This window comes from Lipotes vexillifer, unplaced genomic scaffold (genome assembly GCF_000442215.2).
Source record: "Lipotes vexillifer unplaced genomic scaffold, Lipotes_vexillifer_v1.1 scaffold131, whole genome shotgun sequence".
Taxonomy (NCBI): Eukaryota; Metazoa; Chordata; class Mammalia; order Artiodactyla; family Lipotidae; genus Lipotes; species Lipotes vexillifer.
In genome coordinates, this window is record NW_006782866.1 from 3,016,049 (window position 1) to 3,027,953 (window position 11,905).

Sequence of the window (11,905 nt, forward strand, 5' to 3'; positions counted from 1 at the left end):
GAAAGAGGTATGTGGGTCTATTATAATACACATTATTATTATAATACACAGAGGTATAAATAGTTTGGTAAAAGTCTCTCAGGTGACAATAACCCAATACCACTGTTGAAAATCATTGGTTTAAATAATCAACAATGATAGGTTTTGGGGAACAGATGAAGATGCAACATGTAAAGATGTAACAAGGTGATGGTGTCAAAGCCCCCAGATAAGACAAAGTGTGTTGACCAATCCTAAACTTTGAATGTCGACAGAAAAATTTCATTATTTAGGCAAGAACGAACAGTAAGAGTTTGCATCAAATACCTCTGTGAATACACATCTTTGGGACCACACATTTCTCTGAGGTTTATACACTCTTTAAGTGTAATCTGAAGGAAGGGAATTCCACTTTAAAGAATTCCACTTTAAAGAAATTCTTTAAAGAATATCTTTAGGTAAGTGCCTAGGTTTGGCAAGGCTCCTTCTCTTTTAGAAGCCAATGCTTTAGCAATTACTTAAACTCTGCCAAACATAGCTGGTAGCTTCTCAAGAAAAACCCCACATGCAGAGCTTTTTCCAGCTGGCAACCCCAGGTTACAGAGCTCTCCCTCCCTTTGATCAGCCCTTGGCCACCCGCCTGCTGCTTCTCTACCACTGACCGTGCACAGTGCTGCAGACGGGCCACAAAGGAGGCTATCAGCGCATGCTCATCAGCCAAGTGACTGGGTGTATCCTGGCTATACTGTAACCTAGGAACAACGGAGGCAAAGACAGCAAGCGTGACACAAACACAAGCAAGAAATGAACAAGGATTAAAATGGGCAAATGTCAAAGAAAAATAGAAAAGAAAATCATGATAAGGAAAACAATAAAAAACCACAATGCATAATGGAATATGGTGTTAGACCACAGGGAATACATCACACAAATCCTTTAAACAGAAGCAATCCCTTAGAAAACAGCTTTGGCAGACTGACACTACAGCCCTTGAGAAGGAGAAACCAGGGAGGAGCCACCAAAGCGCCTTGCCCACCAGTTCTGGGCTCTGCGACGGATGCACTTTTTAGGAAATGCCCTCTGGCAGGAAAACTGAGGGAAAGTGGTTCCATTTAATCACTAAGTGGCCCCTTAATGCTTCTATAGTTTTTGTCGACATGTAAGAGTTTTCAGTGTTACCTCATAATACCAGTTAAACCTTTTTATTTCTATAAGGACACTGCCTTTAGCATCATTCTATTTTCTCCCATAAAACTGGTACTTAAACCAAACTTGTTAGGATCGTTATTTAATTGTAAGACAATGTTGCATATAATCTGAGTGAGGCTCTCTCTTATAGATATATGGAAGGTCCTTAAGCACATGATCTTTTTTTTTTTTTAACTTTCTACTACAGAAGTGTTAAAATATGTGCACAAATAGAAAGAGTAATCTAATGACTACCCTTCACGTACCCATCAGCAAAGTTCAACAAAAATGAACGTTGTCAACTTGTTTAATTTATTCTTCCTTCTCCCAACTTTTTGTGCAGGAGGGGGTGGCTAGAGTAATCCCAGACAATTTATCATTTCACCTGGGAATACTTGAGCCTGTACATCTATCAGATACAGAAAGAACTTATACACCTGAACACCATTATCACACCTAAAAAAAAAAAAAAATCACAAAAATTCTTTAATATCTTAGTCCATCTGAAAATTTCCGCAAATCTTAAAAAAAAATACCCTTTTACAGTTAAAGTCAAGATCCAAACAAGGTCTGCACTTTGTGCTTGGTTGATATGTTTCTTTTATGTCTGTGTTTGATTATATGTTTCTGTTTTCAATCTATAACAGTTCTTCCTTTTCGCTGTTTCTTCCATGTCATCTACTTGTGAATAAAACAGGTTACCTTGTAGCATATCCTACATTTTGGAGGCGTCATTTAATTCGTTTCTCTAGTCCCTGTGGGGTCAGATCTAGATGTTGACTAAAGTTTTTGCTTTTGTTTTGTTATTGAGAAGGCGTTAGAATCCATCATATGTAATATCATGTACTTATAAATCAAACAGGAGGCACATAATGGAATGGAATGTAAATACTGATCAGTGGATTCAGGTGTTATTGGTTACGTCTCTCCATTACAAAATCCTCCATCAACTTTTCACCTAATAATTTTAGCATTTACTAATAGTTCTTGCCTAAATACATTATTTCATGAGGGGTTGCAAAATGTTGACTTTCCGATTTTAACATCTGTTGCACATTTATTAATTTCTTCTATTGTTTATTATGAAATACTGCTCATTCAGGAAAGGTAAAACCAAATGGTTGATATTTCTTATTATTTAACAACAACAACAGAAAAACAAGTTAGTGCCTTAGGAGGTATTTTTTTTTTTGTTTTGTTTTTGTATAATTATGAACTCATAGATTTTTATGTATCTGATGTGCTTCAATCTATTGCAATCATCTTTTTGGTGTTCAAACTGTCTTAACTGTGGCCAGTGGGAACCCCTGGAAGCAGGCTCTGGTGCTCTTCTGACATATCCATTAAAGCTTATTAGCTTCCCGGTTTGTACAATAAGATGCCCCAATCTCATCTTGTATATGCTGCTCCACACTTGGAATCAACCATTCTTCCCAGGATCCCAGGTTCCGTTTACTGAGAAAGAGTGCTCAGAGGCCACAGGCAGGGTACTAGAGTGCTTATTGTTCTTGGGGTGTCACTGCTTCTAGGTCTTTTCAGTGGATAAAGCTAGGAAATTTTTATATTTTAGAGAGAATAAAACTAAGTTCTCTCACCACTTTCAGATGCCATTCCATTTTCCAGCTTGCATTATTTTTATTGAGAACTCATTGGAAAACTTTATCTTTGTTCCCCTGTATGTAACATGTCTTTTTTTCTCTAGCGGCTTTTAGTATTTTCTCTTTATCATTGTGATTTTTTTTGCGATTTGATTGTGATGTGTCTTGGTGTGTTTTTCTGTGTTTATCCTGCTTACTTATAGTTTGTTGAGCATCTTGTATCTGTGGGTTTACAGTTTTCATCAAAGATGTAAAAATTTATTTGGAAATTTGGAAAAAATTATTTCCTTGAATAATTCTTCTCTTCCCCCTCTGTTAGACTGTTTGACATTGTCCCAAAGGTCACTGAGGCTCTGTTCGTTTTTCAGCCATTTTTCTCTTTGTGCTTAATTTTGGGTAGTTTGTATTGCTATGTCTTTAAGTTCAGTGAACTTTTATTCTGCAATTTCTAATCTACTGTTAAGTCTATCCATTGAATTCTTCATTTCAGGTATAATCCTTTTCAACTCTGTAAGTTCTCTTTTTTTATTTTAAAAGTTTTGATGGAAGTAGACTATATGTGCAGAAAGTTCCAATAACATTTAAACTTGGCTCTTTTTTATTTCTCACATTTTCTCCACATTATGTTGATATTTTCTTTTATATTTTTGATACTTATCATGGCTGCTTTAAAGTCCATGTCTGCCAGTTGTATCACGTCTGTTATTTCTGGCTCTGTTTATATTGACTAATTCTCTCCTGGTTACGGTCATACTTTCCTGCTTCTTCCTATGTCTTCTAATTTTTCACTGGATGGTGCAAATCCTGAGTATTATGTTGCTGAATGTCTGGATTTTGTTGTCTTCCTCTAAAGAATCTGGCAGTAATTTAATTTCCTTGTGAACAGCTTGATCCTTGTGAGGCCTGTGTTTAAGCTTCATTAGTGCAGAACTCGAGTAACCTTTATTTAGGGCCAATTTCACCCTGCCCCTAAGATGTGGTCTTTCTGGGGTCTTTACTGAATGCCTCAAGTGTTCAGTGATATCTCTCTACTCTGGTTGGTTGGAACTCAAACAACTATGTGAGCTCAGGTAGTTGTTCCACTTTCAAAACTCCAGGAATTGTTCTTTCCCAGGTAGTTGTTCTTTGCTGGTCTTGTGAAATCTCATTCTATGCAAATACAGCTTAGTTTTCAGCCAAAGACTCAAGAGATCTGTCTTCAGATTTATTGAGCTCTTTCTCTGCACAATTCCTCCTCTCTGGTGTTTTGTTCAGCAAATTCCAGCCTCCCCAATCTCCAATCTCTACCTTCTTACTCTCAGCAAGACTGCCTTGCTCTGCTTGTATTCTGCACTATAGTTTGGCAAATGTGTTCTAGCAGAAAACCTGGGCAATCATAGGGCTCTCTCATTTGTTTCCCTTCCCTCAGGAATCAGTCCCATGCTACTTACTAATTCCTAAAAACAGTTGTTTCTTATATTCAGACCAGTTTTCTAGTAGTTTACAGTGGGAGAGCTACTCTGTTACCAGTTAGTTCACCATGATCAGGGTGGAAGTTCTCGCTGTAGTAACTTATTTTTATCATACTTTTGTAAAGTATCAGTCCACTTCAAACTAGAAATTGAAACAAAACAAAACTGTGTCTTTATGGCAGACAGATTGAGAAGTAGGCTATATAACCCTGCACACCATTACAAAGGCTTTAGCTTTTACTGTGATGTTAGAAGTTACTGGAAGGTTTTGAGCAGAAGTGAGGTATGATATATTTTAATAGGATCGTTTGCTCTAGGAAAGATAAAGTGCCAGAGAGCAAAGGAAGAAGCAGGCAATTTGAAGGCTACTGGAGATTCCAGATGAAAGACAAGAGTTGCTAGGAAATAGGAGTAGCAGTAGAAGTGAAAATAAATAGCAAGATCTTGGATAGATTTTGACAGTGATTTTGGATAGATCTGATCTAATAATCTGACAGTTTAGATGGGAGAAGAATCAAGGGTTCTGACCAAGCAACCAGGAGAATGGGATGGCCATTCACTGAGATGGGGAAGACTATGGGAGAAGTACATTTGGTGGCAGAAGATACAGAACTCAGTTTAAAACATGCTAATTATGAAATTATGTATTAAATATCCAAAGAAGATACTGATCAGGAGGAAGATATGTGAGGGGAAAGGGAAAAGCTCAGGGAAAAGGTCTGGGCCAGAAAAATGTTTGGGAGTTACCTGTATGCAGATGTTACTGAAAGCCATGAGTATGGATGAGATCACCTACAGTAAGTGAACACAGACAGAAAAGAGAAGTGGCCCTTCTGGTATGCTAACATCTACAGGTCAAAGAGGTATGGAAAAACCAGCAAAGGAGGCCGAGAAGGAACAGGAGGAAAACCAGAACACAGTATCTGGAGGCAAGTGCAGAAAGTGTTTCACATAGAAGGGAGTGATCATCTACATCAAATGCCACTGATAGGTCAAGCCAGATAAGTCCTGAGAATTCACCACTGGATTTAGCATGTGGAAGTCACTGGTCTCCTTGACAGGAGTGGTTTTGGTAGAGTAATGGGCAGTGAAAATCTGACCAGGGTGTGCTCCAAAGGAAATGGGAGAAGAGAAACTGGAAACATTTACTACGGAGGCAACAGTCCATTAAACTCCATTTTAGTGTTATACGAAGACTGCTCTTCAGAACTTCTGTTGTTTGCCAGATAATTAGGGATGGAAGCCAAAATGAGAAGCATTAACAATAGCTGCCTATGGTAAAAAAGGAATTTACATGTCCATGAATTTTCTGACAATTTTGTTTGGGGCATGGATGTTATATCATTCTACTCACATTCAAAACTGTACCTGTTTCCCCAGATTTACTTTTTGAATTTAAACTCTTTCTTTTTTTGATTATGCATATATGCATAAAATGTGTTGCAATGTGTACATGCAACACATATACAACCCCCAACTTACAAACAGATTTTGCTTTAGAAATCTGTTTTTCTAAAGCAGAGTCAATAGTTTGGAATAGTTTGGAACCCCATAAAATAATAAAATAATAAAAATCATAACTGTTCTATTTCTAAGCTGTTAAACATTAATTCAATCCATAATAGTAGGTGATTTTCATGCCTGAGTATACAACAGTTTGAATAGCACTTCTGATGGAAATCGGACATTTGAGTCAATGTTTGGAGCACCTACTAGGCATGAGTACTGTGCCAGGAGATGAGGACACCACAGCAAGCAAAACCCAGACGTGGCTGCTGCTCTCTTGATGCTAACAGTCAAGTAGAAAAGAGATGATCACAAAAATAAGTAAAATTGCAAATGCAATGAGGGTTACAATGAGAAGGACACTGTTCTCCTATGAGAAGACATAATAGTAGAATTTTACCCAATTAGGGAGATCAGCAAAAGCAAGGATGAGTAGAATGAACCAGACTTAAAAAGAGGAGTGACAATGAAATGAACACGTTTCTCCCCGGGTACCCTAAAGAGCGTTCTTTCCCTCACAAGGCATCCCCCAACTCTAAACCAATGGTAAAAATGAGCACAGTTGGGGCCAGAGGGTCCTGATGGGACTGCTAGGGTCAAAGGCAGCATTTATTTGTTTAAATAAATTTATTTATTATTATTTTATTGTTGGCTGTGTTGGGTCTTCGTTGCTGTGCACGGGCTTTCTCTAGTTGCGGTGAGTGGGGGCTACTCTTCGTTGCAGTGTGCGGGCTTCTCATTGCTGTGGCTTCTCTTGTTGCAGAGCATGGGCTCTAGGTGCGCGGGCTTCAGTAGTTGTGGCTCACGGGCTCTAGAGCACAGTCTCAGTAGTTGTGGTGCACGGGCTTAGTTGCTCCATGGTATGTGGGATCTTCCCGGACCAGGGCTCAAACCCGTGTCCCCTGCATTGGCAGGCAGATTCTCAACCACTGCACCACCAGGGAAGTCCCAAAGGCAGCATTTCTAAAAGTGTGTTTCCCCAGACTTCTTCCTTCAGAACTCTCAAGCTTTTACTGAATCAAATTATCTGGGAACGAGGCCTGGGAATCTGCATTTTAAATGAGCTGCCAGTGCTCCAGGTGCACACTGCAGCGTGAGAACTGCTCTCCAAGATGATGGGGGCTTTGGAGCCTAGGTGATAATCTCCAGTGGTAGCAAGAGAGGGTGCATTTGGCCAAGGTTAAGAGCACACCTGTGGGGACAGGCAGCAAGGGGAAGGGATCTGAGGTCGGGGAGGTCGGAATGAAGGGTAAGCAGCGGTGGGACAAGGTCAGAGGCAGTACAAGCATGCAAGAGGCAGTGTGCAGCCCTGGTAGCGGAATTATTTACTAGGTAGGAGGCAGCAGAGCATAGCAACTGAGAGCACAGGCTTTGGAGTCAGGCAGTCTTGGGTTTAATCCAAACTCTGATACTTATTAGCTGTGTGAGTTTGAACATTAACCTATGTCTTAGTCCTCTCATCTGTAAAATAATAATAACATAAAATCTGCCTCATGAAATTTACTTTAGAGAGTGTTGGGAGGATTAAATAAGATAACATAGTCGTCATTACCAACAAAGTACCTGTGACCCATCAGATAATTTTACAGGTCTTCTTTTGTTTGTTCTCAGAACAATCTTCCATAAAAGGTATTGCTGTAATCCTCACAACTTTATATTCCAGCCCTGACCTCTCCCTGGAGCTCTAGAATCATGTATTTGATGCCTGTTCAACATCTCCCCTTGCATGCCTAACAGGTATCTCAAACCCAACATGTTCAAAACAGAACTCTTGATTCTCCTCACCCTACTTCCTCACCTGCCACTCCCCCAGACTGGCCAGTTTAAATAAAAAGCATCCCCATTTACCCAGTCATCAAGCCAAAAGCTGAGTCGTCCTAATTTCTCTCTTTTCCTCATGCTCCACATCTAATCTCTTAACAAGTCCTGCTGGCTCTACTTTCAAAATAGCTCCCCAGGGACTTCCCTGGTGGTGCAGTGGTTGAGAATCCGCCTGCCAATGCAGGGGACACGGGTTCAAGCCCTGGTCCAGGAAGATCTCACATGCTGCGGAGCAACTAAGCCCGTGCGCCACAACTACTAAGTCTGTGCTCTAGAGCCTGTGTGCCACAAGCACTGAAGCCCGTGTGCCTAGAGCCTATGCTCCGTAACAAGAGAAGCCACCGCAATGAGAAGCCCACGTACTGCAATGAACAGTAGCCCCTGCTTGCCGCAATTAGAGAAAGCCTGCCCGCAACAACGAAGACCCAACGCAGTCAAAAATAAATAAACAAACAAGTAAATAAACAAAACAGATCCCCAAACCAGCCACTCTCACCACCTCAACTGCTGCCATAATTTCTCATCTGGAATTTCTCACCCAGTGCCGCCTGGTCTACTCCAAGAGCCTCTTAACTGGTCTCCTTCTTCCACTCTTGTCCTCTACAGCTGAGCCTCCACACTGTGGAGATTTTTCAGCAACAAATCAATTCGGAGGGGTGATGAAGATGTTCTAAAATCGGTTGTGGTAACGGCTGCACAACTCTGTGAATACACTAAAAACCACTAAATGGTACACTTTAAATGGATGAGCTGTATAATACGTGACTAATACCCCAATAATCTGCGTAAAAAATAAATCAACGATTCTGAAACTGCCATACACGCTACTAGAACTGACCGAGTAAGTAAACAGATGGTGACTGATGGAGTCAGGCTTCTCAGTGTTAAAGAGGGAAGTTACAGCTAACCAAGAGGCGACAGCTGGAGTGAGCCAGGTGCTACTGCATTAGAACCTGATACTCCAGTATAACTCATGTCCTTTATTTCTCAGCCCTCAATGAAACAAGCAGGCAATATTATAAGATGCTACGTGCTTGAAATAACTGAAGAAAATCCCTTTCCTAGCAGAAGAAGTGCTAATAAGAGGAAGCAGCAGCAAGATTTGGAGCAAAGGAATAGGTTTTTGGATAAAGCCTGGTGAGTCCTTGCACTCAGGGAGCTACGAGTCTAGAAAGGCATGGAACAAATAGGTAATTACAACAGTGTGATATGTACAAGATGTTACAGATCACAGAAGATGAACACTTAATCTAGTTTTAGGATTTAGGGAAGGCTTCCTGGAGGGGTTGAAGCTAAGTTAAGAAGGCAGAATTAGATGACAAGGAGAGGGGAATAACAGGAAAAAGGATGGGAAGCACCAAGGCGGAAGCAGCATATGCAGAAACCTGCTTCGGGAACCGTGAGTGATTAAGTAATTCCGAGTGTAGATGCCAAGTAGAAAGAGTGGAATAGGTACGGCTGGAGAGGCTAGCAAGGGTCAGCTCAGAAATGAAGAAATGTGGGCTTTATCCTGCAGAACTGCACTGCCACTAGCCACATGTGGCTGTTTAAATTCAAATTAATTCAAATTAAAACTAAAAATTCACTGTGTTGCCCCAGTCACATTTCAAGTGTTCAATACCCACATATGGCTAATGGCTACCATACCAGTTAGCACAAAACATATCCATGCTCTTGGACAGCACTGCAGAAAGGAAGAGCCACTGGAGATTTTTATCCAGGAGAGTAACATACTCAGACCTGCATTTCAGAAAAATCCCTTTGGTTGCAAAGACAAGACTGGATTGGTGGGGAGTACACTGGAGGTTTCCTAATAAGATCCAGGAAAAGGTAAGACCTCTTACTACAGCACTGATTGTCTTAAATGTCTGCTTATTAAAAGAAGTTGAAATATTTTAATAGTTTGATGTTAAAAGGAATGAAAAAAACATGTAGGTCTAAGCCAGATCAGCAAAGGAATCTGAGCATTGCTATAGGAATTTCCATCATGTGCACAAGTTCATGGAGCACCCCATCATTAGAAAGCAGCGCACTGCACCAAGTCAGCTGAGAGAGAGAGAGAGAGAGAGAGAGAGAGAGAGAGAGAGAGAGAGAGAGGGAGAGAGAGAGACAGACAGACAGAGGCTGTGTTTGTGTGTAAGTTCTACTGGTCATTTGTTGGATCTCAGGACTGGTCTGCCCTTTGCTAGCATGAAACCAAGGTAGCTGGAAGGAAGTATCTGGATGACACGAACTCATGCTATAGTCTGGTTCCCTGGTGTCCCACAGGTACCTCTAACTCAACATAACTCTGCGATCTTCCTCCCAAAATCTCCCTCCTGTGTTTTAACCAAAGGTACCTAACTGAAGCCACAAAGAGCACCCCAGCATCCAAAATCTACAGAGCCTGTCTTCACTCCCAGGATCCCTCAGGCATCTCAATCCAAGCATGACAACACTCAACTCACCATCTTTCTCTGCAAGCCTGTTCTTTCTTCCCCTCTGCTTTGCTGACAATCCATAATAGACGTGATTCTTGCTCACATTTAGGACCTCAAGCCTCAGTCCAAAGAGGAGGAAACTATTCAAATTAAGGTTTTGAAGTATGGAATTGGAAATAAGCTTTTAGTCCGTACTGACCTGAGTTAGAACTGCTGAAGGGTTTACCTTAAATGCTTGAATGGAAATGGAATTTAATCCCAACCCAGAAGCAGTTGAAAATTGGCAGGCTGCCCAGGCCATCAGACAAACTTTGGAAATCTGCCAACACTGAGACCCTGCAGTTCCATAAGATTATGTGTTAATTTTCAATTACTCTGCTTTTCTGTCTTTCCAAAAAAAAAAAAGATTGGAGGAAAAAAATAATTCCTGAGTTGCCTTGGAGAGGTTCTCACGAAGAATTCACACAAGGTAGTTGTTTCATGGCCACGCTGAAAACCTCATTAGTTCTTGCTTTTCAACCAAACTCTGTTCTTCTCATTTCACAGAAAGAAAGACAATCAGTGGCCTGAGTCCACATATGAATAGTTTCTGCCTTGACCAATTTCATTTTGCCTCTTTTCTCAGTTTCCCCACACCTCTGTTGTTTTGTCTGAAAAAAGCAGCATGCTGTGGCTTTTGTCACTCCACTGTTTTCTGTAGATAACAAGATAAACTTTTTACCTTGGCACCCAGGCAAAAAGCCATTTTAACAACCCACCTCTTAACTTGGTCATGTTTCTACAGCTCAGAAATAGTACTTATATTGTAGCATCTTCTGGTCTTTATAAACTGCTTTTCCTTCTTGTGAAGTATGTATTAAAGTAAAGAAGTTCTGATAAAATCTTGCCTTTACTTAAGATTCCTCACAATTGGTGGCTTACTCAGGGTCTGTGGCTCTCATATTTACCTGTTACCACCCAAAGATGGTGTTATGTCCCAACACAATCACCTTCATAAACGGAACAGAATTGAAAGAATCATTTAACCCTTGAGAAAAATAAAAATGAAGTGGTAGAGGAAAAAAGGTCTCCTGAAACAAATCTATGCAAATGGAAGTGTGACGTAATATACTTATACATGCAATTTTTTGTCAGAAACCACCTGAAAAAGAAGCTTATACCTACATATCTCCTCAGCAAGTCTACCTTCTCCGGGGGCAGCAGACCCCCCCGCTATTTTGTGAACTGACCCCCACCCATTCAACCATGTTATTCTAGGCAGGACCACTAAACAGAAAACCCCAGGGTGGGTAACATGATCCAAGATGGATCAAAAGGAACTTTCACTGAAAGTTTTCAAATTGGATCCACATAGGGTAATGAGGTTACAAAATGTGAACACACGGGTCTCTTGGCTTTGTTCCCTGCTGCGTGAAAAGGTGGTTACCTTAGGGAAGAAGGAGCAGATGTGTAGTGAGAGGAGCAAGGAGCCTGGGCAGGGGGTGGGTTGAGGGGAAACACCTACATGAGTTAGAGCTCCCGTCGCTCTGTCATCCGGGAGGCCCAGCCGCATACCCCCTGCTTTGCCCACAGTCTGGTTACAAAAACAAAAAATCTTCTCGTTTTCCCTAAGCCAATTCACACTGAGCTTCTGTTACTTAACAGCCAAGAGTTCTGACCAAAATAGAAACTAATACTAGAAGTGGGGTGTAACACTGATTGGAACTAGCTAAGTCAGGTTGAGGTGTCTGTCGATGGTAGCAAAACTCTCCATCCCAGGGAGGGAATACATCAATCTTTGCTATACAGCTACAGAGCAAAGCCACTGGTTAAATTGTAATCTCTGGGATCCCGGGACTTAGACCTTGGGCCCCTTCTGGCTGGAGTCCCAGGCACTTTGAGAGGAATAACAGGATGCAGTAGTGATTTCCTGAAGTCTTTAATATGATATTGCAAGGGAAAG

At 40.9% G+C, this 11,905-nt stretch overlaps 1 protein-coding gene across 2 annotated transcripts in view; it reads right to left on the minus strand.

The window, feature by feature from the left end:
• DTNB (dystrobrevin beta) overlaps positions 1 to 11,905 on the minus strand; it is a 262,633-nt gene that overhangs the window by 59,195 nt on the left and 191,533 nt on the right. For both annotated transcript variants that reach the window (XM_007455514.1, XM_007455515.1), the window contains one exon: positions 642 to 731. In XM_007455514.1, the coding sequence (XP_007455576.1) occupies positions 642 to 731 (90 nt within the window). The remainder of the gene's footprint in view (positions 1 to 641; positions 732 to 11,905) is intronic.